Source organism: Vanacampus margaritifer, chromosome 1 (genome assembly GCF_051991255.1).
Source record: "Vanacampus margaritifer isolate UIUO_Vmar chromosome 1, RoL_Vmar_1.0, whole genome shotgun sequence".
Taxonomy (NCBI): domain Eukaryota; kingdom Metazoa; phylum Chordata; class Actinopteri; order Syngnathiformes; family Syngnathidae; genus Vanacampus; species Vanacampus margaritifer.
In genome coordinates, this window is record NC_135432.1 from 30,363,176 (window position 1) to 30,386,442 (window position 23,267).

Below are 23,267 nucleotides of genomic sequence, written 5' to 3' on the forward strand. Positions count from 1 at the left end.
TCAAATATCTCTGGGGTCACGTCGAGTATTGAGTACAACGTAAATATTGTTGGGAAGGTTTTCATTGTTTTTTATCCGGTTAAAATTTCGTGACAATAATTAACTATGACACGCATAAACATACTAAAACTACAAGTTTATCACATGTTCAGGTAAGTTTACAACGCACAAATAACGTAAGCTTTAACGTGAGCTTTACCCTGTAAAGATCAGAGCTTATATTGAAGTGTGCATATAATGCAAAAATGTAGTTCATTTGGTACCAACAAGGAGTAAAACCACATACCTACTAAATGTTATACATGAGGTCTATTTGTTAAACACTACCAAGTTTACTGTTAAAGGAAATGAATTCATGTCTTTGGACCAAATAAATATTAACAAATAAAATTTAATATTAAATGACACATTGACACAGTAAGCTATTTCTTGTGTGTGTAGCTTGACTATTGCTAATGAAAAGCTTTTTACACATGACAGTTTTTCTTTGTTTCTTCAACAGGCTCTGATCTGTGCTTTCAGCTGGTGAGATTTCACTAGAAGGGCACATGATACAGTTTGCTAACCTGCACGTGCTTACCATCCCCTCCGGTCCAAAATGTCCACTAACTCGGAGTCTATAAAAGTGGTGGTGCGATGTCGTCCTATGAATGGCAAAGAAAGGGCAGCGGCATTTGAGAGTGTGGTCTCAGTGGATGTCAAATTGAGACAAATTACTGTCAGAAACCCAAGAGAATCTTTATCTTGCAAGTCCTCAAAAGTATTTACTTTTGATTCGGTCTACGACTGGAAGTCAATGCAAATGGAGCTATACAATGAAAGCTTTAGGCCCCTTGTGGATTCAGTTCTACAAGGATTTAATGGAACCATCTTTGCGTATGGACAAACAGGCACAGGGAAAACGTACACCATGGAAGGTACAAGAAATGATCCAGAAAGGAGAGGAGTTATCCCCAACTCGTTTGATCACATCTTCACTCACATTTCAAGATCTCAGAATCAGCAGTACCTGGTGAGAGCATCATATCTGGAGATTTATCAAGAAGAGATCAGAGATTTACTCGCCAAGGACCAATCAAGGCAACTTGAGCTGAGGGAGAGGCCGGACACGGGTGTTTATGTTAAAAATCTGTCATCGTTTGTCACCAGGAGTAAAGAGGAGATTGAAAATGTCATGAATGTGGGCAATCAGAATCGCTCGGTGGGCTCCACGAACATGAATGAACACAGTTCCCGTTCTCACGCCATCTTTGTGATCACTGTAGAATGCAGTGAATTGGGGGTGGATGGAGAGAACCACATCCGAGTTGGCAAACTTAATCTGGTGGATTTAGCTGGTAGTGAAAGGCAGACCAAGACGGGGGCTCAGGGGGAGAGGCTGAAAGAAGCTACTAAAATCAATCTGTCGCTTTCTGCTTTAGGAAACGTCATTTCAGCTCTGGTGGATGGCAGGAGCAGCCACATCCCTTACAGAGATTCCAAACTGACCCGCCTTTTACAGGATTCCCTTGGAGGCAACGCTCGCACCGTCATGGTCGCCAACATTGGCCCAGCATCTTACAATGTGGAAGAGACTTTGACTACACTGCACTACTCCAACAGAGCGAAGAACATCAAGAATACGCCATGCATCAACGAGGACCCCAAAGATGCCCAGCTCAGGAAATTTCAGGAGGAGATTGCAAGGCTGAAGGCGCAACTGGAGAAGCGTACAGGAAGGGAAAACAGGAGGCAAAAGAGCAGGGCCGGCAATTGTAGCAATGGTGAGGATCAGGAAGAAGAGAACGAGGATGAGGAGGAGGACAATGAAGGGGACTATTGGAAGGAGAAGCAGGAGAAGCTGGAGAAGGAGAAGAAAGCTATCATGGAGGATCACAGCCTAGTAGCTGAGGAGAAAGCTCAACTGCTTCAAGAGAAGGAGAAGAAAATGGCTGACTTGAAAAGGGAGCAGAAAGAGGGAGAGCTTCTGGCAACCAAAATTAAGGTAACGCTTCCTACTATTTATGACATGTCATTTTTGTTGACTGTGTCAGAAAGTCATATCTTCTTATTATTAGAATGTATTTGGATGCATATTATAAAATTCATTCACATGTGAGTCTATACACCAAAATGTGAAATCAACACAGACGTTTTCTTTACAAAAATATGTTCTATGAAGCCCCCCCAGCCTAAACATAGCACTCTGATTAATATTGTGTTTGTGGAATATGAATAAAGACACAAAATCCACCATCCATGTCAGGGTACGGCCATTTTGCCATTTGCTGTCAACTGAAAAATGACTTCACAGTTGCTCGGGGCTCAGGTAACGACCAATCACAGCTCATTTTGTGAATGTTTCATGACCAAACTCAGAATACAGGTGAGCCGTGATTGGTTGTTACCTGAGACCTGAGCAACTGTGAATCAGTTGACAGCAAGTTGCAAAATGGCCGCCGGGTGCATTTAGCTGTTTAATTCAAATTCTACAAATGGAATATTAATCAGAATGCCATTTTTAGACTGGTGGGGGCACATATATTATATTATTGTAAAGAGAAGTTGTGGGTTGGAAAATTCAGTTTGTCAGAAGTACCTATGATTATTTTTGTGCTGCAGACAATGGAGAGTAAACTCCTCGTTGGGGGTAAAACCATTGTGGACCATACAAACGAGCAGCAGAGGATGCTGGAGCTAAAAAGACAAGAAATCGCTGAACAGGTACTAATGACTGCACTGCAAAAAGGACTGTAGAAAATTTAAGAAAAAAATATAGCAAAATAAGAAAATTATTACTTCAAATAAGCAAAATTATCTGCAAACAGAACAAGAAAATGTTACTTAAATTTACCTGTAAGATTTTGAAAAATAAGAAAATAATACTAGGCCCATATCAACCACTGCGGTCTTGAAAATAGTATTTTCAGACTAAAAACAAGTAATGTTGACTTTTTTCAAGCTGTAATAAATAGAACTATTTTCTTTTCTTTTTTTTACGCGTGTATAAGTTAGCCTGAGTGTCAAGCAGGGAGGTAACGGGTCCCATTTTCTTTTGTTTTCATACTTGTATTTTTTCCCCATTTATCTTATTACTAGATTATGCAAAATCTTAAAATAAGAAAACTCATGAAACGCCTGTGCAGGGCCTTTGATGTTGGTTAGTTGTCATCTTAAAATGTGGGAAATGCTTGTTTTAATCCTCACAGTACTTAAAACTGGCTGTTAACACTCAATGCCAAGACTGCTTGATTAAAGAAGATAATTAAGTAATAAGTATATTCAAATAAGCACAATGATCTTTCATTATAAGTAAAAAATAACTTGTCAAATCAAAATAAGCAAATTTAGGTTACATTTAAGAAATTACATGTTATTTAAGATTTTAGTTTTTGCAGTGTGCATTATTAGGATGACTGCAGGTAAAACGTCAAGCTCCCCTTGTGCAACTCTTCCTATGCTGCATTTATCCTGATCTGATCCAGATGTTTTTTGGTGGCCATATTCTGGAGCTGTTGCTATATACCGTGTGTAGTTTAGTCTGAGGTGATCCATTTGTGTTCCCAGAAATCGCGAGAGCAAGAAATGCGACAACAGATGGAATATCGAGACGAGGAGAATCTGGAGTTAAAGGAGACCTACAGTTCTTTACAACAGGAAGTTGACATTAAAACCAAGAAAATAGAAAGGGTAAACTTATTTACTAATCAAATAGAAGTTACTATTTATAGATATATTATATATATTTATATTTTTAGAATAATAGAATTTACTAATCCTACTTTCTTATTTTCCTTTCAGTGCTGGGCCAAACTAGAGACACTGAAAGCAAAAATCCATAAACTCGAGGAGGAACACATCAGTGAACGCCAGAAGCTGGAACAGAACCAAAATGAGCTCACAAGGGACCTCAAACTCAAGTATGGACCATCACGTATCCTTGGAGCCCAAACTGTATCTGATTAAATGCTTTCTTGGCAATATAACCCAGAAAACAAATAACTGTTATCAGATTAAGTTCTGTGTACATGTTCTTTCGCATGCCGTGTCTTTTTTTCTTCTTCCGGATTTCTTATAGTCCGTGTCTAACTGTTTTTATGTTTAGGTGTCAGATGATTGAAAATTTTATTCCATTGGAAGACAAGAAGAAAATAATCTCCAGAGTTTATTTTGACGAAGAGGAGGAATACTGGAAGTTGAAGCCCATCACACATACTGAGCAGTAAGTCCAATTTGATTTGTCTCATACGTTTTCCTGTGTTCATTTAGTCATCTGAATAGATCCATTTTTTTTTCCTAATGTTTGATCAACTTTAATATATTTACCCATGTTGCAATACACAGTCTTCACTTGGTATACAATGTTGTATCTACTGTAATTTTTATTCAGTGATCCTCGGATGATGAGCAGGCCTCAGTCTGCCGTCGGATTCAGAAGACCTCTCAGTCACCATGCTCGCATGGCCATGATGATCGGCCATGGCATGAGATACAAAGTAACGTCATTTCATGCTCTTAACTCTCTCTTTCACTTTTTTTTAAAAAATTTTTTACGCATGAATCACTCGTTGCGATACAAACCCAATTCCAAAAAAGTTGGGACACTATACAAATTGTGAATAAAAACTGAATGCAATTATGTGGAAGTGCCGATTTTCAATATTTTGTTCAGAATAGAACATAGATGACAGGTTAAAGGTTTAAACTGAGAAAATGTATCATTTTAAGGGGAAATGATAGGTTGATTGTAAATTTGATGGTGCCAACAAATCTAAAAAAAATCAACATAGTTTTCCCGTATAATGATACATTTTCTCAGTTTAAACTTTTGACCTGTTCTCTATGTTCTATTCTGAATAAAATATTACAATTTGGCACTTCCACATAATTGCATTCAGTTTTTATTCACAATTTGTATCGTGCCGCAACTTTTTGGGAATTGGGCTTGTATATTTTTTTACAACAACGCAAAGGTATTATTTTGTTCATTATAATCTCCACGTTTCGTCTTTGTCAACCGTGTCAGGCCGAAAACATCCTGTTGCTCCAAATTGATCTCCCATCTCGGACCACCAAAAACTATCAGCAGCCAGTAATCGCCCCAAAGGTGGTGGCAGCTCTGAAGGATGCTCTTAAAGATGAGGAGGATCTTGAGGTGGACGCATCAGGATTTAGTAGAAGCCTTTCACCTGTCGCCAGTGCAAGTGGAAGCGTCAGGAAACCAAAGTCTGGGTAGGTCAAAGAAGCACACACATCTTTACGCCATTTCATTTAAATGTGCTGATTTGAAAACATGCTAGCTAATTCATTGAATTGTTTGTCATGGCTTTTATTCTCCAGCCGACCAAGATCAAGCAAGCAGTCAAACGCTCGCACTGCTTCTTGCAGTCCTCACAGCCTTACATCTCCAATTTACCCACAATCCCGTGGGCTAGTTCCCAAGTGAAGGTGCAATCTGCCAACAACTTTTCTTGTGCGCATTTTATTGCTGAAATATGAGCCAGCAGAGGCTGAACTATCATTTTTAAGCATGATTTTCAAATGCATGAATAATGTGAGGCACACGTAATATATGACGATATTTCAGTATTGTATTATGTTTTTATGAAACATTCAATTACTTTGCTTGTTGTGTTACATTGCTTATTAATTTAACTGACTGTATACTACTTGGGAAGATTTGTTTGAACTTTTATTTTCTTTTTTCTAAAAATACTTGGGGCTTTGTGTTTCTATTCTATGATTTGATTTCATCTAGTTGCCACAGCTTTTGTTGCCACAAGGGGGCAGAGTTGTGTCACAGAATAATTCTCCATTAAAACAAGAGCTAAGACGTTTCAAGATTTTGGCCTTACATCGCCATCTCGTGTTCGTTTATTTTAGACTGCTGTACAGTATGGCACGCAGAGAAGATTTTTAGAGCTTCAACCCACACCACAACCATCTGTGAAAATATACTTACATAACTATGTAGTACTTTGATTTGTCAACTGGACAAAGTAGCATCAAATCTTCATTTGGATTTGTACCAGTAATCTAGAAGTATGTCACAACTTTCCTCGCCCCGAATAGTTACAACCTGCTTTGGTCAAAGCGTCAGCATCAATACATGTTGGGCAAAATCGGCGTAAGGGATTTTAAACATCTGTGGATAGTGGTTAAGACCCGAAAACACCTAAAGCCTTTACAGCCAATTCAACCTTGAGCGTGAATCACTTCAACATGTGTAACCTCCAACCAATCAGAGCCAATTTGTGAGCAAAGCCCTCCCAAATTTTTTGATGTGACTTTATAATCATTGGCGTCGATTGTCAGACTGGATGTTTTATGTTCAGTATTGTCTCCCTAAATAAAAGGACCATCTCTGAGGATGGGGGAGAGGAATTTTGGGTGTTGCTCTGTGCTTTAAAAAATGTCTCAGAGTCAATAAAAGAGGGTGTTTGCGGAAAGGTTTTCCCCATATTTACCAGAAGTTGGATTGAAAGTAGTGCTGATTTGTTCTGTCAGTTTCTCTCTCGACTCTGTCAGCCTGCCGAAGTATCATTGTTGCCTAGGTCAACGTGGTATGATGTCATATCCTTAGAGCTGCCTTATTTGTTTATTAAAGATGGCTTCAAAAGATGATATCAATATACATAAGGTCATGTTTTTGTAAGAACCCTTTTGCGAGTTTTAACCAATTTTCCTCACTATTTGTTTGCTAAATTGTGCTAGTTCTTACCTGAAATCATTCAAATCCTATCTGTCCCCCGTCTAATCTGGTGTTCCTCAGGGGTCTGTTTTGGGCCCCCTCCTCTTTATTATCTACATCTTACCTCTTGGCAAAATCTTTCGCAAATTAAATTGATATTTTCACTGTTAAATGGATGACACCCAGCTCTACCTCTCTACTAACCCTAATGTTACTCTCCCTCCTTCGTCCCTTACTGTTTTTCCGAACTCAAACAATGGTTCTCAGCCAATCTTCTTCAACTTAACAGTAACAAAACTGAAATCCTATTGTTAGGTACTAAGTCAACTTTAGCCAAAACTGACTGCATACGTCCATTTACGCAACATAAATCGTCTCCGCCCATCTCTCACACCCCACACTGCTGCTGTCGCCTGGATTATTGTAACTCCCTTCTGTTTGGTCTCCCCATCAAATCACTTTAAAAATTACAACTTCTCCAGAACTCTGCTGCTTGCATTATTACAAGGACCCATGCACCACATTGCTCCAGTCCTGCAAAAACTTAATTGGCTTCCTGTCCGTTTCCGCATCCAATACAAAATACTGATCTGCACTTTTAAGGCCATAAATAACCTTGTTCCTCCTTATTTATTTATTGTGTTGTAAGGCGACCTTGAATGTCTTGAAAGGCGCCTATAAATTAAATGAATTATTATTATTATTAAATTAATGAAATTTAACTATCGAAAAACAAATTCAGTTCAATAGAATGATTAAATAATAATAATAATAATAATAATAAAACTCGTCACAAAAATGGTGGTACCACTAGACAAGATTGAAAATAGTTTGACCTTAGGTACATGTTTAAGGTGTGTTTGCAAACTTGTTATCCATCCGTCTTACAATTTAAAGAGTGACAAGTAGTCACTGCTGTTTGGTGACATAGTATGTAGCACACTAAACATGGACCAGAGGAAGCAAAGGAGAGATATGTCTCAAGAGATTAAAAAGCAAATTAACAGACAAGCATGTAAATTAAAAGGTGAAGGCTATGCCCACATTTTTGTCCACGTGTGTATATTCAATAATCCCACTGGCGATGTAGAAATGCTAGTGAAGATGCTTGAGAGGAAGAAGTGTCAGAAGCTAAGGAAACATAATATAATATTCCGGATGAATAGTTTTGGAACAATGTGGTGGTGAAGAAGAGGACCCAGATGAGGTTGTTCCTTTCCTGTCAAATAATGGGAATGTATTCAAGTCTTCACCCCCACCTGAGAGCAGATGGTGGCTGTCAGCGGGATGACCAGCAAGATAGAAGATAAGTAGAAACCATAGTGACGCAGTCGGAGGTAAAGACACCTGAAAGGAGGTAGAATACAAATGTGCCTTTATTTTCTGCCGTGTAAAGACACCTGCAAGGAGGTAGAATACAAATGTGTCTTTATTTTCTGCCGTGTAAAGACAATAATTGTTGTTTTCATTACTAATGTAACGTGAGGGTTTGTTGGTGGTAAATAGAACACTCTTGAGAAAGCAGGATGGAGACGGTATCAACGGATTTCTCCTTGAACAACGCTGTTTACTCGTCACGCACCGCAGCTACAGCCACAACACGTTCTGACACCTTATCAGCTGACTAACACTAACCAATCAGGAGCTAGCAAACTATGTAAATGCAAGTGAATGGAAACCGCAGATTCGACACATCAAGTAAGTAACTAACCATTGTACAAAAAAAAGTGTAATTGTGTAAATAATTGTAGGAACAAAAATGTATGGGTAAATATATATTTTAACAAATTACATTAAATCTTACTAAAAAAAAATTTTTACCACACACTTATATTATTGAATGTGATATGACCTCTGTTGTGAAATACATTTTCTTACAAAAGCTTACATTCCCGCTTATAAAACCTAATGCATGAATTCCAAGCAACAATGGCTACTAATCAAAGCTGGGGGGTCATTTAGACTGGGAATTGGTTAATAAGAAAACATAACAGGACGGTTAATGTAATCAAATTTGGATACAAATTCAATTCCCCGTGCACATTCCGGATAAATATTCATCATTAGCTCTTTCCACACACCTCGCTCACATGCAGTGTGGCCATGGTGTGACACTGGAACAGGTTTGTCTCTTTCTCATGGTTTCACGCAACAAATGTGCATGGCCACAGCACCAGCCGCAAGGTCAACAAGGAATGTAAATACATTTCCATGTTTGCCTTCCAGGGGGTTGGGGTCATGGCAGGGCCGGTCTGCGTAGATGTGTCATGCTGGAGGAGAAAAGCAGGAAACAGAAGAGGAACTGGATGCGGGAGTGGTGATGGATGGGTGAGTCAACAGGATGATGAGGGTGGGGGGGGACCTCATGTCGAAGTGTATCAAACTTCTTTGTCTCTCCTCTAGTCAAATGGTTACTGATACCCAGGCTGGGACAACTGACATCGTTCATCAAGAGTTGTCATCACATTATGGTGAATTAAATAGAGCCTGCTTATTTCTCATCAGGAAGTCTTATTGTGACACTGCAACACAAGGGATCCCTGATAGGAGAATGTTCAAAATGGCAATCCTCATAAACACACAAAAAAATAAAAAAAAAAACTTCCTTTTACATAAATAGGTTCGTTTTTCAAAGTTGCTATTTGACTAAAAATGCTGACCGTATGATGCAAGCTGTAGCGGGTAGAATGGTTAAGAATGTGGTCTGTGACCCAGTGCCCCCAGGCATGATGACCCTAGGATATGGAGGGAGTTATTAGGAGGGAGAATCTGATCTCACCCAAATTAAGTTTTCCTTTATACCTATTTATCGGACATCAGTTGTTGGTAATGTGTGTATATTTAAACGGTGTGCCAACAGTTGTATTTAGTAAATATGGATATTGTTTTGATGTGGGGAGGCCTACCGTACATAACCAGTTTCCAGTGTTCAGTAAACTACTTAGAAAATCTAAGATAAGGCTGTAATTTTTTTCTGTAATTTTAGCACCTGAGCCAGACATAAAAGCAAAATGAGAAGTTCTGCAAACCGTGTTGACTGAATAGTGATGCTAGCATAGTTCAGGAAATACCTGATTGTGTGTCCTTAAATTTGTGTTGAACATCTTAGATGTTGACAGGCGCGTCCTCCTGAGGTTTTGCATAGTCAACGAACGAATAACTGTGTCAACTGTTACTCAACTCAATGAGCAACATTAATTGGCCATGGGGTTTCACAAGATGTGCTTATTTCTGCCCCTTCATCTTGTCTCCTGCTGTGCACTTTTCATCTTGCACCGCTGAATTATCAGTCAATTCATCTTCTTACACTGCCCATCTTTGCGGTATGATAGTCATGTAACGTCAAATGGGAAAATCCATTTTAAAATGCATGTCCATTTTACATGGACATGCATTCTCATTCTTAACTCATTCACTGCCATTGACGGCAATAGACGTAAAAATTATTTTGAACTATTTCTATTAGTTTCACATTTTTTCCCACTTTTATTAACAAGAGTATGAAAACCTATAATTTTTTTTATTGTACATTTAGAACAGATATAAAATTTGGGATTACTCCTGAGTTAACTAGTGAAGTCATGTGATTAATTACAATAAAAAAAAAATCATTGTCTGATGCCCCTAATTAAAAAAAGAAAGAAATTATTAAAAAATTAGGGGCATCATAAGATTAATTTTTTTAATCGTAATTATCGCATGACAAATTTTATATTTGTTCTAAATGTACAATATTTTTTTTTCTAGGTTTTCATACTCTTGTTAACAAAAGTGGAAAAAATGTGAAACTAATAGCAATAGTTCAAATGAATTTTTGACGTCTATAGCCGTCAATGGCATTTAATGAGTTAACAATTCGGGTATCTGGATAATTGCGTTCCTCTCTCAGTCCAGTAGTGTGCTTGTGTTCGGGGTTTTTTGAGTTACCTCTCATATAACTAAACATAAATCTGATTTGTTAATTGAAATTATTGACAGGATAGAGAAGCAGTCAAAATATTTTTTTAACTAAAACTGCAGTGGTTGTTTGCATTGGTACTGCAGAGAAGATATCACGTCGGAATTGCTTTTGTGCACTCTCCCTGTTCTCCGCAAAAGATATCAATGAAGTGTTATAACTCAAGTAACAAGTCAAGTTATATTACCGTAATATTTTAATAAAATGTAAACCTTTTCAAACCACACATAAAGCATTTAAATCAGAGTATGGTTTCCAGATGGATGCTTTGTTAGACTCTAGGGAGGTTTTTTTTTTAAAAAAAAAAAAAAAGGAGAGAGAGAGAGAGAGAGAGAGAGAAACAGTCCTGTAGTGCTTCCAGATGTGGTCTGCCAGAATATCAGGAACAAAACAATCTGTGTGAACATGAATGGTGAGCACCCATCACTCTATGCCCGCAGCACACCTCACATGAATTGATGTCACATTCATCAATAAGCCTGATGTTTTGTTTGTGAGCATGCATTAACAAAGTGTGTACATACCATGTACAGTTCTTGTAAGTCTCGCTGGGTGACTCACCATAGGCTGTTACTCATCTAACTAGGGACACACAAATTGTAGGCGAGTGTTGTGTGTGACGGTATGAGCTTTTACAGGCCTTTCAGCCATGTACACTACACAGGGAGCATTTCCTGTTTACCAATAATACGCTTATTGAGCTCCTTTTAAGAGCACAGAGCATTTTATTTCAAAAGTGTCCATATTTAAGTTGAACCCTGGAAACTAAAAGACTTTGGAGTGTGTTCAAAGATTGCTGACTTGTTGCATTGGGAGCCTCATAACGCATCATTGTCCGATGACAGCATTTGTGGAGATTTTCATTGGCCCCAGGCCTTTTGATGCAGAGTATATGCATACTTGTTATGTGAGCAAATTCTGTACTTAGCCAGATAATGCTAACCTAAAAACTAAGCTAGAAGAAGAGTTGAAAAGGAGGTGAATTAGCTTGAAAACAAAGGATTTCTGCTCTTAAATAAAAAGAGAGAGAGAGTAATATTAACTTGAAAAAAAAAACTAGTACAGCTTTTTACTGTTTAACAAAACAAAACAAATTCAGGAGCAGAGCATAATGTACATCACACGTTAGCATACTTATCTTTGGGCCATTTTCTCATTCCTCTCTGCGGCACCTTTTGCGCTCCATCAGATTGGATGGAAAGCATCAGTGTACATCCATTTTCCGATCTCTCCAAAGGCAATTTCTCTCATATTTTGTTCACAGATTTATCTAAATATGTTAGTGAGCATTTCTCCATCTCACCTCACAGGTGCGGCATATCAAGATGCTGATTAGCCAGCATGATTTAATGTGCAGTTTTGTTTTATTATAGGGGTCTATAGAAATGTTTCTCATTCGGCATCTGTTGCAGCCTGGTTATCCTTGAAGCGGGATTCTCTATCATCGGTTTTGGGTTTTGCCCGATTGAGATTTGAGATCGGGGGGTGTTGCTAATTTTTGTCATGTGTGGGATTGTGAAGAACTTTGAGGCTCTTTTGTACAAACAAGACTTCTTGTCCCCCAATCACTCCGTTTTTGTTTTGTTTTTCCCCATGGGCGACCAGCTTTAGGATGAGTCCCGGTGTTTCAGAACTTCTTCCACCTTTGCATAATGGAGTCCAGTGCACTCTTTGGGCGGCAGACATTTTTCTTTACCTTTCCCAGATCTGTGCCTCAAAACAATTTGCCTCTGAGGTTTTTCCATGCTTAATTTGTGCACTGACCTGCACTGTCAACTGTGGGACCTGAAATAGACAGTATGTGTGCCTTTCCAAACCATGTCCAATGAAATTATTTGACCACAGATCCAATTCTACGGAAGCATATTGTTCGGAAGCGTATTGCATTCACTTGAAAAAAAAACAAAAAAACTCTTGCTTTCTGCAAAAAACAGGCTGAAAAAAATTATTCAGAAAAACAGGAAAAAAAATGATTCCCAAAAACATTTACAAAAAAATAATAAAAAAAAAACAGAAAGAAAAAAAATTCAGAAAAACAGAGCTAGTGTTCTGTTTTTCTGAGTAATTTTTTTTTTTAACCTTTGAACTCCAAGTGACTTGTTGCAGACTCACTAATAGCGGAATCGGACACTTTCCCGCATACCTCCATATGCAATAAGATGGTCATGTTTACTTACTGGCTCTCAAAAAAGGAATGAATGTGTATACTGTATTGTGGTTTGTTCTCTAATCTCTGAGGGAAAATACCTTAAAAAAATATTCAGAAAAAAAACAAAAAATAAATATTTTATAAAACAGGGAAAAATTACTCCAAAAAAATGAAAAAAAATATTTAGAAAAATCAAGGAAAATATTTTTTTTTAAAACAGAAAAAAAATTACTCAAAAAACCAGGGAAAAAATATTCAAAAAAGCTCCCCCCCAAAAATTGTCAGAAAAACATGCTTTTTTTTTCTTCAAGTGAATGCAATACGCTTCCGTAGATTTTGAAATAAGGTTGTAACATAACGAAATGTAACATGATTGTCTGGCTGCAAGGATCGACCTCTTTGTCTTTGTTCTAAAAATGTGCCACTAAAGATGCTCTGTTTTTCTAATGACATGTTTTGAGGTTCTGCCCAACCTTAATTGATGTCTGTTCACCACAGAGGAAGCTCAGCTGGGACACATACTGTACACAATATCTCTCGGGCTGGATATGATGAGCGGAAGCAGCGACGGTTGAACTGAGGGGAAACAGCCCAACTGAATAGGGGTGTGGACAGAGTACACACTTGAAGAAAGAGAGAGAGGAGGGCATATAAAGAACGACAGCACAAGGCAGACTTTATCCTGCTCGGCCGTGACGCTTACTCAGACCTCACAGCAAACGCCCCTTCACTCACTCAGCACGCGCTCCCAAACCACTCTGACCATGTGGAGGATGAACGGCATTGCGATCGTCCTGGTGCTCTGCACATCACTGCTATGCAGTAAGTTACTGATGATAACATTTTGAGAATGTATCTTTCTGATTGTACTGTGATTAATTGGACTTTTCCTGTCTCTCTTGTCATTCATGCATGTGGATTTGGGGTTTATGCTTCTCTTGTAAAAATGGAAATTCATTTGTTACATTTGCACATAAGTACGTTGTTGCCTTGGGCACTGAACCTCCAGACAGATCTGGTTTGTAACTCGGTTACGGACCCTTCACTCCGATATATCTCATTCGTGTGTAAAGAGAATCCCCTCAGGGATCAGCAAAGTTTTAATTAGGAAGTTGTTTGAAAAACATTGCAGGCGGGTTATACCATGAGCTGAAGATATTTGACAGCACTCGAGCAGAAAGTTGTCGTTTAGTCGTCGTGTCCTGTAGTGCCCCTGAGTGTGTGTGCATGCTTGTGGCATGTGTGGGAGATCCCTAATGCTAATTGCATTTCAAATTTCAACGTGTTCTTCTTAAGTCCGGGTTCAATCACTTGTGTAGTGGCAAATTTGATTTGACCTTGGCCAGCATGCTAGAGAGAAGAAATTAGTTCAGAGAGAGAAACAATCATGAGATTATCAAATGAGATTATCAGATGTTAATTTAATATCTGATATTTCCATGATTGATTCTTTCCTCTCATCCTCATGCTTGCATATTGTCTGTTAATATGTGCTTGTTGTGGGTTGAAAAAAATTCCTTTCAGAGGCCGGCATCCTTTCTTCAGTGGTGCTCTAATCACACAGACCTGAAACATTGCTGACACTTTAGTTGATTTGCCAGTACAGTGTGAATACGCAGACGGGCGAGCACGCATGATGGGAAAAAAACCCATAAGTAAGAATTCTTTCACTTGTATGAACAAAATAACTGATTGCAAAGTAACAAAGGCCAGCTTAGTATTTGAGGTCAGAGTTCAACATAAAGTGAACTTAAGTGACTTTTTGTGCCTTGCTCTTGGCGTGGAACTGCTGCAGATCAGGAGGTTTAATTGAATCCACATTAAATTTAGTAGCGGTGATGTCATCAGCTCCTCAAGGGCGAGGCAGCTGACCGGCTCATTTTGAACACCACTTTGTTGTATTCACACAAACATGCAGAGAGCTCGCATCTCTCAGACTGAGTGAACCACTAAGGACACTCAGAAGACAAAGTTGCGCAGATGAAAGCAAAACTTATTCACAGGAACAAACAACTCCCAATTCCAGTTGTTGCATCCCATCTACAGCTGGAAGACTTCTTGTAAATAAGGACTGCGACAGGCAAACGCAAGAAAAACTTGATTGCTGAGCGGGACTGTTTACTAGCACAAATTTGACTGCGACGCAAGAGTGGGCGGATCACACAACTCTTGTTTTTCAATTGTTATGCAGTGTGTAACACTACAAAAGGAAATTGATGGCAGTTTTGGATGATGTCATTTGACCCCTCCTTTAGCATGACATTTTTTTAGGGGGAAAACCCAAACTGCTCAAGACAGCGGGAGTGGGGGTGTGTGAACCATTATGCCTCCCTTTTGCTCGACATCTTCAATGGTTCTCTCTTTGATGAAGTCAAGGTCGAAGGCAGCTGTGACACTCATGTGTTAAAATGAACCACACTACACCAACATATTGAGTTGGGAGTTTCCAAAGCGTGCAGTGCATGTGATTCTGTCAGCATACCCTTGATAGTGATCAGTATGCCCTTTGTGTGAAGAATGTGTATCATGTGACCATGTAAGATGGTGTAAGCCATGGAGACTCAGATGACAAAAAACAGACTGAAACTAGCATTTCCATTGTCATGATGCAGTGATAATACTAACTCATTCACTGCCATTGACGGCTATAGACGTCAAAAATTCATTTCAACTATTTCTATTAGTTTAACATTTTTCCACTTTTGTTAACAAGAGTATGAAAAACTAGAACACAAATATTTTACATTTAGAACAGATATAAAATTTATGATTATTCGCGAGTTAACAAATGAAGTCATGCGATTAATTACAAGTAAAAATTTTAATCGCCTGATACGATAAAAAAAAAAAAGCTTATAAAAAATTAGGGGCGTCAGGCGATTAAAATTTCTAATCGTAATTAATTTCATGACTTCATGATTAATCACAAATTTTATATCTGTTCTAAATGTACAATAAAAAAAATCTAGGTTTTCATACTCTTGTTATCAAAAGTGGAAAAAAATGTTAAACTAATAGAAATAATTCAAATGAATTTTTAACGTCTATAGCCGTCAATGGCAGTAAATGAGTTAATGTCAAACAGAAAATATGAAGCTGTATTTGTTTACAGTTAGTGTAGAGTGCATCACGTTTATATCGTATAGATATAGTCTTTGATACAAAAATGTACCCACTAGTGGTGTCAAAATTAGTGCGTTAATTTTGAGTTAATTTAAAGTTCCTTTAACGCCACAAATTTTTTAACGCGCGATTAATGACCGCCCCTTACTTGGCAAGCCTGTACTGGGGGAATTCCAGTCGCAGCTGAGCAGATACGTCCACGTCAAAATTTAGCAGTAATACATTTAATAATAATGCATATATTTGTGGAGACTGGGGTCAAGTCGTATTTTACAATTTAAAAAATGTGCAGAATTTCACAAGTTACTTCATGTTAAAGATTAGATAGCTCTTAATATGAAAAGAAAAAAATGATAAAATATAATATTATGAAATTACTGTATGACTGACTAAAAGATGCAGCCATATTTCTATTAGTTTAACATTTTTTCCACTTTTATGTTAACAAGAGTATGAAAACTTTAAAAAAAAATGATTGTACATTTTATTGTACATTTCGAACAGATGTAAAAATGTTGATTAATTGTGAGGTCATGCAATCTAACACTAAAACAACCTCACAGGGAAAAGCTACTTGGATAGAATTCACTAAAGGGGCTATTTGTAACAAATCCGACTGGTTTTAAGGAAAAAGATCCGTTCAACAAGGAGTGCCCTATTTTTGTGACAACCACAAGCCTAGCGCAAAGCACAGTCTAACTGTGCATGTGGGTTGAGTTTTTCTTTCTTCTAGTATTCTTGTAGACATTGCACAGGTAGAAATTGGCGTAAAGCGGCTTTTGCACCTTGTGTGCTGTTGTGGGATGGACTGTAGCCGACTCCCGGCCAATCGTAGTGGATGCCACTCTTTTCAGGGCGGTCGATTTGCAGAAACGCCAAGTACGTTTTTACAGGTAAATTGCAAGATCATCGCCTTGCAGGTAATGTAGTTGGCCTCAAATGTGACATGGATAGTTGAAGTCTGAAGTCAGTCGTGCATCCTTGCGTCACCTCCCCACAGTTAGTTACAATATTATTTAAGATGATGATGATAAAAATTTGCTCAATGATTTGATTTCTACAATGTCCCACACTGTTTATGCTCCTTATGAATGAAATACTATGACAGCCACCATACACGTCCACAGAGCGCCAAATTTGAAAGTTTTGGGTTTCATTCAGTAAATTCCTCAAACATAAGCATTGGCAGAATATCACCATATTTCTTTAGGCAGATATTGACCAACATTCTTTTGGCTCAAATGTTGTGATTGTTAACTTTACGTCAGATGCTGAAGGGTGTGGCTCTGTTACATAAGCTTTGGCAGATAGCAGTCTTAGGTCAGGCCAGGGTGTGGGTTCCCCTGGGCCCAAAGTTATAGCGTGATCTAGTAATTAAATGTGGAGCCTTTGTGCCGTAAATGTGCCAATTATCTAGAGCCGTTGCTTGCAGCATGCTAAAAGTGTTAAAACTCACAAACCAAATAGTGCCTGCCATCCGTGTCCACTTCATTAAATCATCCTTTGCAGATATGGCGGCCATGACAATCTCGCTCTGCATTATGTCCATGTGATGCCAGCTCTTTTCCAAAGAAAACATATTTACGATCAAAGAAAAAAAACAAGACCTCCATCACAGCCAGCTCAATTGTCATTCAGGAAAGGGGCCGACTTGGAGAAGTAAATCATCGAGTAACAACATTTAACCCAGTGGAACAAGCCTAATGAATAGCAGACTCTGCGATAACGGTTAAACTTTCCTGTTCCAATTACTGCTGTTCTGGTGAGCCTTATTGTTCTTTGTTCCCCAAGCGCCCTGCAGCACAAGCACAAGATTTAAGCAGTGTAAAGAAAAAGAAAAAATAGAAACCAAAACAACGTTCTCTCCTCGTGTTTCTCCTCAACTTTGAGAGGACAACTTGATGGGACAGGCAACACCCAGGCTGCGCTTGCAATCAGCTAAAAAACAAGAGCTTGGAAGGCGTGTCATTTCCACTTCACACCGGCCGGCTCAGCAGACCACCTCGCGTCCATTAATCCGCGGTGGACACGCAGGCAGGGTTATCTTTACACCTCACCTCAGGGCAGAAAAGTTTTTAATGAGACTGGCCGAGCACTTTTTACTGCTCTCTGTAATTATTTTTCTGTGAAAGCATATTTAGTCCTTCCTAATTGGACACAAGTGCTTTCCCAAAGATGGCACAATGTGCTCACCATGTTATGTACACTCGCTGTATGACCTCCATATGTGCTTTAGAAAGTTTTTCTCTGTAGGCTGGTATTAGCTTTAGGGCCACAGTCATATCCCAACAGTGTTCAGGGTCTGTGAGTCTTTTTACAACCTTCACCACCCCCACCATGTAAGAGCAGCAGCTGGAACGGAGCAGTCTACACACATCTGCCGCCTCTGTCACAGCTGGCGTTCCCACTTTCTTGTCCTCTTACAAGGTGGACAGACTAGTCTGGAAACACTGGTATTGAATTTCACCAACTATTTTAATGAGTGAATTAGGGGCTACAAAACCCATCGGTCACTTACTTTCATCCTTCGCGGACGTTCTCTCCGACGTTGGATTTCAGAAGCCTTGCGTTGCAGCTGCATGAAGAAAAGGGGCCATATTTTTGCAAAACTATATTGCTATGATTACACTAAACTCAAGTGTGTCTTTGACGAGTACAGTTTGGTTGTGCTTGAAAAAAAATAACACTCTAAAAACAGTTGGGTCAAAAATAACCCAACTATGGGTCATCAATGGACCGATCCTCTACTTGGGTCAATTTGTCCAGAATTTGGTCTTTTAGTGTAAAACAACTCATAAATATTGGTCAGATCTTTTACTTGGGTCGAAAAATTGGGCCATTTTGTATCAAACAACCCAAAAAGTTGGGTCAAATTGACCCATAAAGTGGATCGGTCCATTTTTGATCCACAATTGGGTTACTTTTGACCCAACTGTTTTTAGAGTGTACCATTGCACCTAACGCACAACCGCGCTCATACATGCGCTCGGGTGAGCGTTATCTGTTGACCACACTGTGTTCACCTCTGCAGGTCAAGCCACGGCTGTGGGAGCTGCTGTGACAGACACATCCTGCCCAAGGATGTGCATGGATACATTCCCAAATCTGTTGTTGTTAATTCCTTTCATTCCCCCTCAACTCCAAACGCTCTTATGTTTGGTTTAAAAACACCAGGGGTGTGGACTGGGTGGAAAAGTCAACTTTTACCACCCTTCTGTGTGAGAACAAAAACAGTTGTCAATTCATGTACTCGAGTGGTGTTGGAGGCCTTTAGGGAAAGAAGTAGTGTCATTTTTTTTTTCATAGTGTTCCAAGATGTTGGGTAGTGTGATATTACCGAGGCACAATGAGTTTACTCTCTCCACATCATTTCCACAAAGCTTGTGAAGTATTGTGGAATAAGTCCAAGAAAAAAAATGTTTTTGGGGTGATGAGCACGGAATTCCCTTCACTTGGCAGAGATTTGCTCCCTCTGGACTATCCATTCCAATCGTCTTTTTGTGGCAATTCAGTTGCTAGGCAGACACATCTAGCAGACAACCACTTGCAGTGACCAAAAGATAATTGTTAAGAACTCAGGATTCTCATGTTGTGGTCAAACATATTGTCTTTCTGACTAAAGCTCACCAACAACCATTTTGGAGACTGGCGACTTCAAAAAGGGCCAAACATGTCGTGGTTACAGCCTCTAAAATGGGATGAGTTCCGGATTCTCTACGATTGATTGATTTCTGACCTGTTGGTCTCTCAAAAGAGGATATGGAGATGCCTCTGAAGGCTTCACTTGTTTTGCATTTTTTGGTTATTTGATACATGAAGGACCCAAGATGAAAAGCTGACCAAAGTGACCTTGATGGTTACATATAATTGATTCCTGACTTAGTTGGGGAGTTTTTTGTTTTTTACAAGCAGACATTTGAAGATTGCCTCATGGGTCTTCTCTGGACATCTGGAAGCAACACGGGTGTGGCACAGAAAAGAAAGCCAGGGCGTTGTCTCTATATTGTCTGGGTGGAGGTCAAATAAAAAATCCTTAAGGCTGCTGACGCTTCCCCCTTGTGCATGAAGTCACAGTTTTCTCAGCTTTCTGACGAGCCAACTGATGTCCCTGATTTCCCTTCCCCTACTCAAAACCCCGCCAATGCCCACAGAGAGGATGTTGGCCTCCTCGCTTGACACAAAATGCTGCGGGTGTCCCCCTAGCCTCCCAGTGACAGTATTTGTTTTTGCTGGAATTTCTGTGAGGTTTCCCACTCTGCATCCATGTGCGAGGGTAAGGACGGCGCTGGTTCCACATGATAAATAGAAAGACCCGGGCACCCTAGTTGAATACAATGAATTTGGTTTCCTTTTGGTTGATGTGGCCGACCAAAAATATATCTAGGGAATATCATACAAGCTGTACAATGATGTATCCTGGGCTCTTTAGTTAAAGCTGCTTAGTTACCTTACAAAAGCCACAGTCACCATTATATTATTATCATAGGCTACTATACTATTTCTTAGGCTTTTATTCAACTTTTTAACGTGACCTCAGCTTACACTTGAGTAAACATCAAATATCTGCTCTATTATAGGAATGAATACCTAATTCAACGCTACAGTAATGCTCTGAAAGAGATCCTTAAAGCAGCAAGACTAGTGGTGCTCTAGGACCAGTTCACAGTACTTCTTAAATCTTATTTTGAAAGGGTGTCTTTTATTTATTTATTTTAATTGAGGAATGAGCATGTACTGATACCGGGTATCGGTACCAGGTAACCTAGCCTTATGTCAAGGTATCGGTACTCATGATGGCGGCCGAAAATAGAAAATTGACACTATTTAAGGAAAAATGCTTTATTGGGATATATAATTGTTCCAAATGATCTGTCATTGTTTTGTTTTTGTTTTTTTGGGCTAAGATATTATGTAATAAAAGTAGGGATGGACGAGTACCAATACCAGGTATTTATTTACTTATTTATTTACTTTCCTAATTTACTTATTTTAAGGTATCGGTACTCGTGTCGGTGGCCAGTACCAGTTTTACAATCAGGAACTCGAAATTAGAAATTAGAGGAATGGAAAATTGCCATTAATTTCATGCAATTTTCAGGGGGAAAAATGCTATATTGGGATTTATACTTTCTTTAAAATTGTCTGTCATTTTTGTGGGGAGAATATTATGTAGTAGTGAGATCGAACAAACAAAAGTACTAGTGGTATCGATACTTGGTATCGGTGACTACTCAAGAGTTGAGTACTGGTATTGGTCTGAAAAAAGGTGGTATAACATCCTTTTAATGAATCATTGTTATAGTTATGTATTTGAAATGGTCATTCAGACGAAAAGGTATTGAGGAGGAACTTCAGTGTGCCACAGCAACGTGTCTGTCTGAGGGCCCACACACACCAGCGTTGTTTAGTCCTGTTGCACTGAACCCTAGAACATTTATCCCACTGCCACACACCATTTGGGTTCGTGTGACAGCAGGAGTCAAACACTGGTACTATAACAAACGTACCATCACTCCATTATTATTATTCTTTTTTTGTCAAGAGGGGAAAAAATGCAGCATGGAAGCTTTCACACGCCATCATGATTCTATATTGCATCCTGTCTTCTACTTATGGTGTGTGGTATGCCACATCAAGAAGGGGAACACCAGGCTGGGAACTTCGTGGAACTCAGACTGGAAATCTGCTGCTTCATGTCACCAGTTGAGAGAATCGTGTGTTTGGTCTGCATCATGCAAAGTACTGTTGTTTACGTGGAGCAGAAAGTACATTGTGTAATTTCTGTTAAGAACGGCCACTCGGAGGACCCCGTCAAATGAAGAAAATGAAGCGTGAGCATTCACTAACCCTCCCAAGAAGGAATTATTTGGTTGTCTTATTTGGTGCCAAGAACGAAGCATACATTGAGGGGTTGGCTCCAATTCAGTGGACGGTGTTGTGAATAAACATGCTGAAAACAATTACCTGGGGTCCAAATGTCTCTGTGTGATAGTCCTACAAGTGAAGGTGATCAGGCCGGGGTTTAATTCCAGCTGGGATCAATTCTTGGCTTCCAGGTGACCCTGAACAGAATAAGGGGTATTGAAAATATGTAGATGGAAACCACGCACATTTTTATTTGACATCAGTGTGAGGCGGTAATGATCTAAAAATGATTTGGCAAAGACGGAAGAAAAAACAAAAAACACCTCCCTCCTCCCAACTTTATTTCAAACATTGTCCAGATGAGGAACAGATAGTCAAAGACCGTGACCCTTTGGCTGCTTATTTGCACAGGTACAGAGACAATTCAAGTCAATATGTGTCTTCTAATTAGTTAGAGAACACTAAGACTAGGCTCTTAAGTTTTAGTTTACCACGCCAAGCTGTTTAAAGAATCCAGTATTTACGACAGCAACATTGTTTCAAGATTGTGCCTCTGGTGCCCAAGTTTGTCAGGCGAACCGAGCTTTAAAGCTGATGTCCTCTCTCTAAATTTGCAGATGGTGTGACGGGCCAAGAAGATCCCATAACAGATGCACCAGCAATTGACCCGGCCGCAGGCAACGGTGGCGGTAGGTGTGCAATAAAGATCATTCATATGAGCATGTTTTTATCAACACTATTCGTTACAACACATTTCATATGGTACCGTAACATAACCAATTAACCTGCATTAATAAGCTTCATCCATGTTCTCACAGTCACTCTTACTGTAGAGGACTCGGATGCCCAGCCAAAGACCACCGTTGTTCCAGATTCAGGTGTCCCTCCAGCGGCCGAAGGAGAATCTGCGGTACCCGCTGAAAATGTGCCTCCCCCAGAGAACAATTCTCCCAGTGCTGACAACCAAGAAGGCGGAGCCTCGGGCACCACAACTGGCCCCGGTGCTCTCGCCGATGATGGCACACTCGTCGTGCAATCGTCCGATTTCTTTGATATCAGTACAGCAAAGGTGAACACATTTCTAAAAAGATGTGTTTATGTTTGACATGCATTATATCTCATGCCACTTCCTGTTTCCACAGCCCGTGGTGCAGTGTGTTGGGAAGGAGGAGATTGATGAAAGTAAAACTGTCAAGGCTCTGGTCGCTACTACTGACTGTGTGGGTACAAGGCACTCATCTCTTTCACACTATGACTTAAAGGCAACAGGAATCCATCAGTTTTAGAAGGGTTCCACTCTGTTGATGTGTTCAAATATAAATGGAAAAAAGCTGGTTGTTAATGCTTGAAAGAAAGACCTTCCATTTACCAAACTAATCCAGCTCCTCATCAGCAAGCTTTGCAAAAGCCTGATAACGACCTTGATCAAGAATCAGGTGTGTTTGTGGAGAGAAACATGGCTGGATAGGGGCTCTCGAGGACCGAACTTTGGCACCCCTGAT

General features: G+C 39.4%; 2 protein-coding genes and 1 long non-coding RNA gene across 5 annotated transcripts in view; 2 read left to right on the forward strand and 1 right to left on the reverse strand.

Annotated features, from left to right (window-relative positions):
• LOC144036487 (kinesin-like protein KIF3B) lies at positions 1-6,603 on the forward strand. The gene is made up of 9 exons (XM_077547183.1): positions 1-152; positions 503-1,984; positions 2,602-2,703; positions 3,547-3,669; positions 3,781-3,899; positions 4,085-4,201; positions 4,370-4,475; positions 5,006-5,211; positions 5,320-6,603. Exons 2-9 carry the CDS (start codon positions 599-601, stop codon positions 5,423-5,425), a joined length of 2,265 nt encoding a protein of 754 aa, XP_077403309.1. The 5' UTR covers positions 1-152; positions 503-598; the 3' UTR covers positions 5,426-6,603.
• Positions 4,909-23,267, reverse strand: part of LOC144036509 (uncharacterized) — a 23,120-nt gene continuing 4,761 nt past the window's right edge. The window contains exons 3-6 of one of the 2 annotated variants that reach the window (XR_013288662.1): positions 21,865-21,962; positions 18,419-18,475; positions 7,930-8,017; positions 4,909-5,207 (exon numbers count right to left, since the gene is read on the reverse strand). This is a non-coding gene — a long non-coding RNA (uncharacterized LOC144036509). Of the gene's footprint in view, positions 5,208-7,842; positions 8,018-18,418; positions 18,476-21,864; positions 21,963-23,267 lie in introns of those variants that run through there. The other variant, XR_013288663.1, reaches the window with a different exon arrangement.
• Positions 8,327-23,267, forward strand: part of LOC144036497 (uncharacterized) — a 20,376-nt gene continuing 5,435 nt past the window's right edge. Inside the window, exons 1-6 of one of the 2 annotated variants that reach the window (XM_077547201.1) lie at positions 8,327-8,368; positions 8,897-8,998; positions 13,276-13,599; positions 22,383-22,454; positions 22,584-22,834; positions 22,908-22,985. In XM_077547201.1, the coding sequence (XP_077403327.1) occupies positions 13,542-13,599; positions 22,383-22,454; positions 22,584-22,834; positions 22,908-22,985 (459 nt within the window). In that variant the 5' untranslated portion in view covers positions 8,327-8,368; positions 8,897-8,998; positions 13,276-13,541. Of the gene's footprint in view, positions 8,369-8,665; positions 8,999-13,275; positions 13,600-22,382; positions 22,455-22,583; positions 22,835-22,907; positions 22,986-23,267 lie in introns of those variants that run through there. The other variant, XM_077547194.1, reaches the window with a different exon arrangement.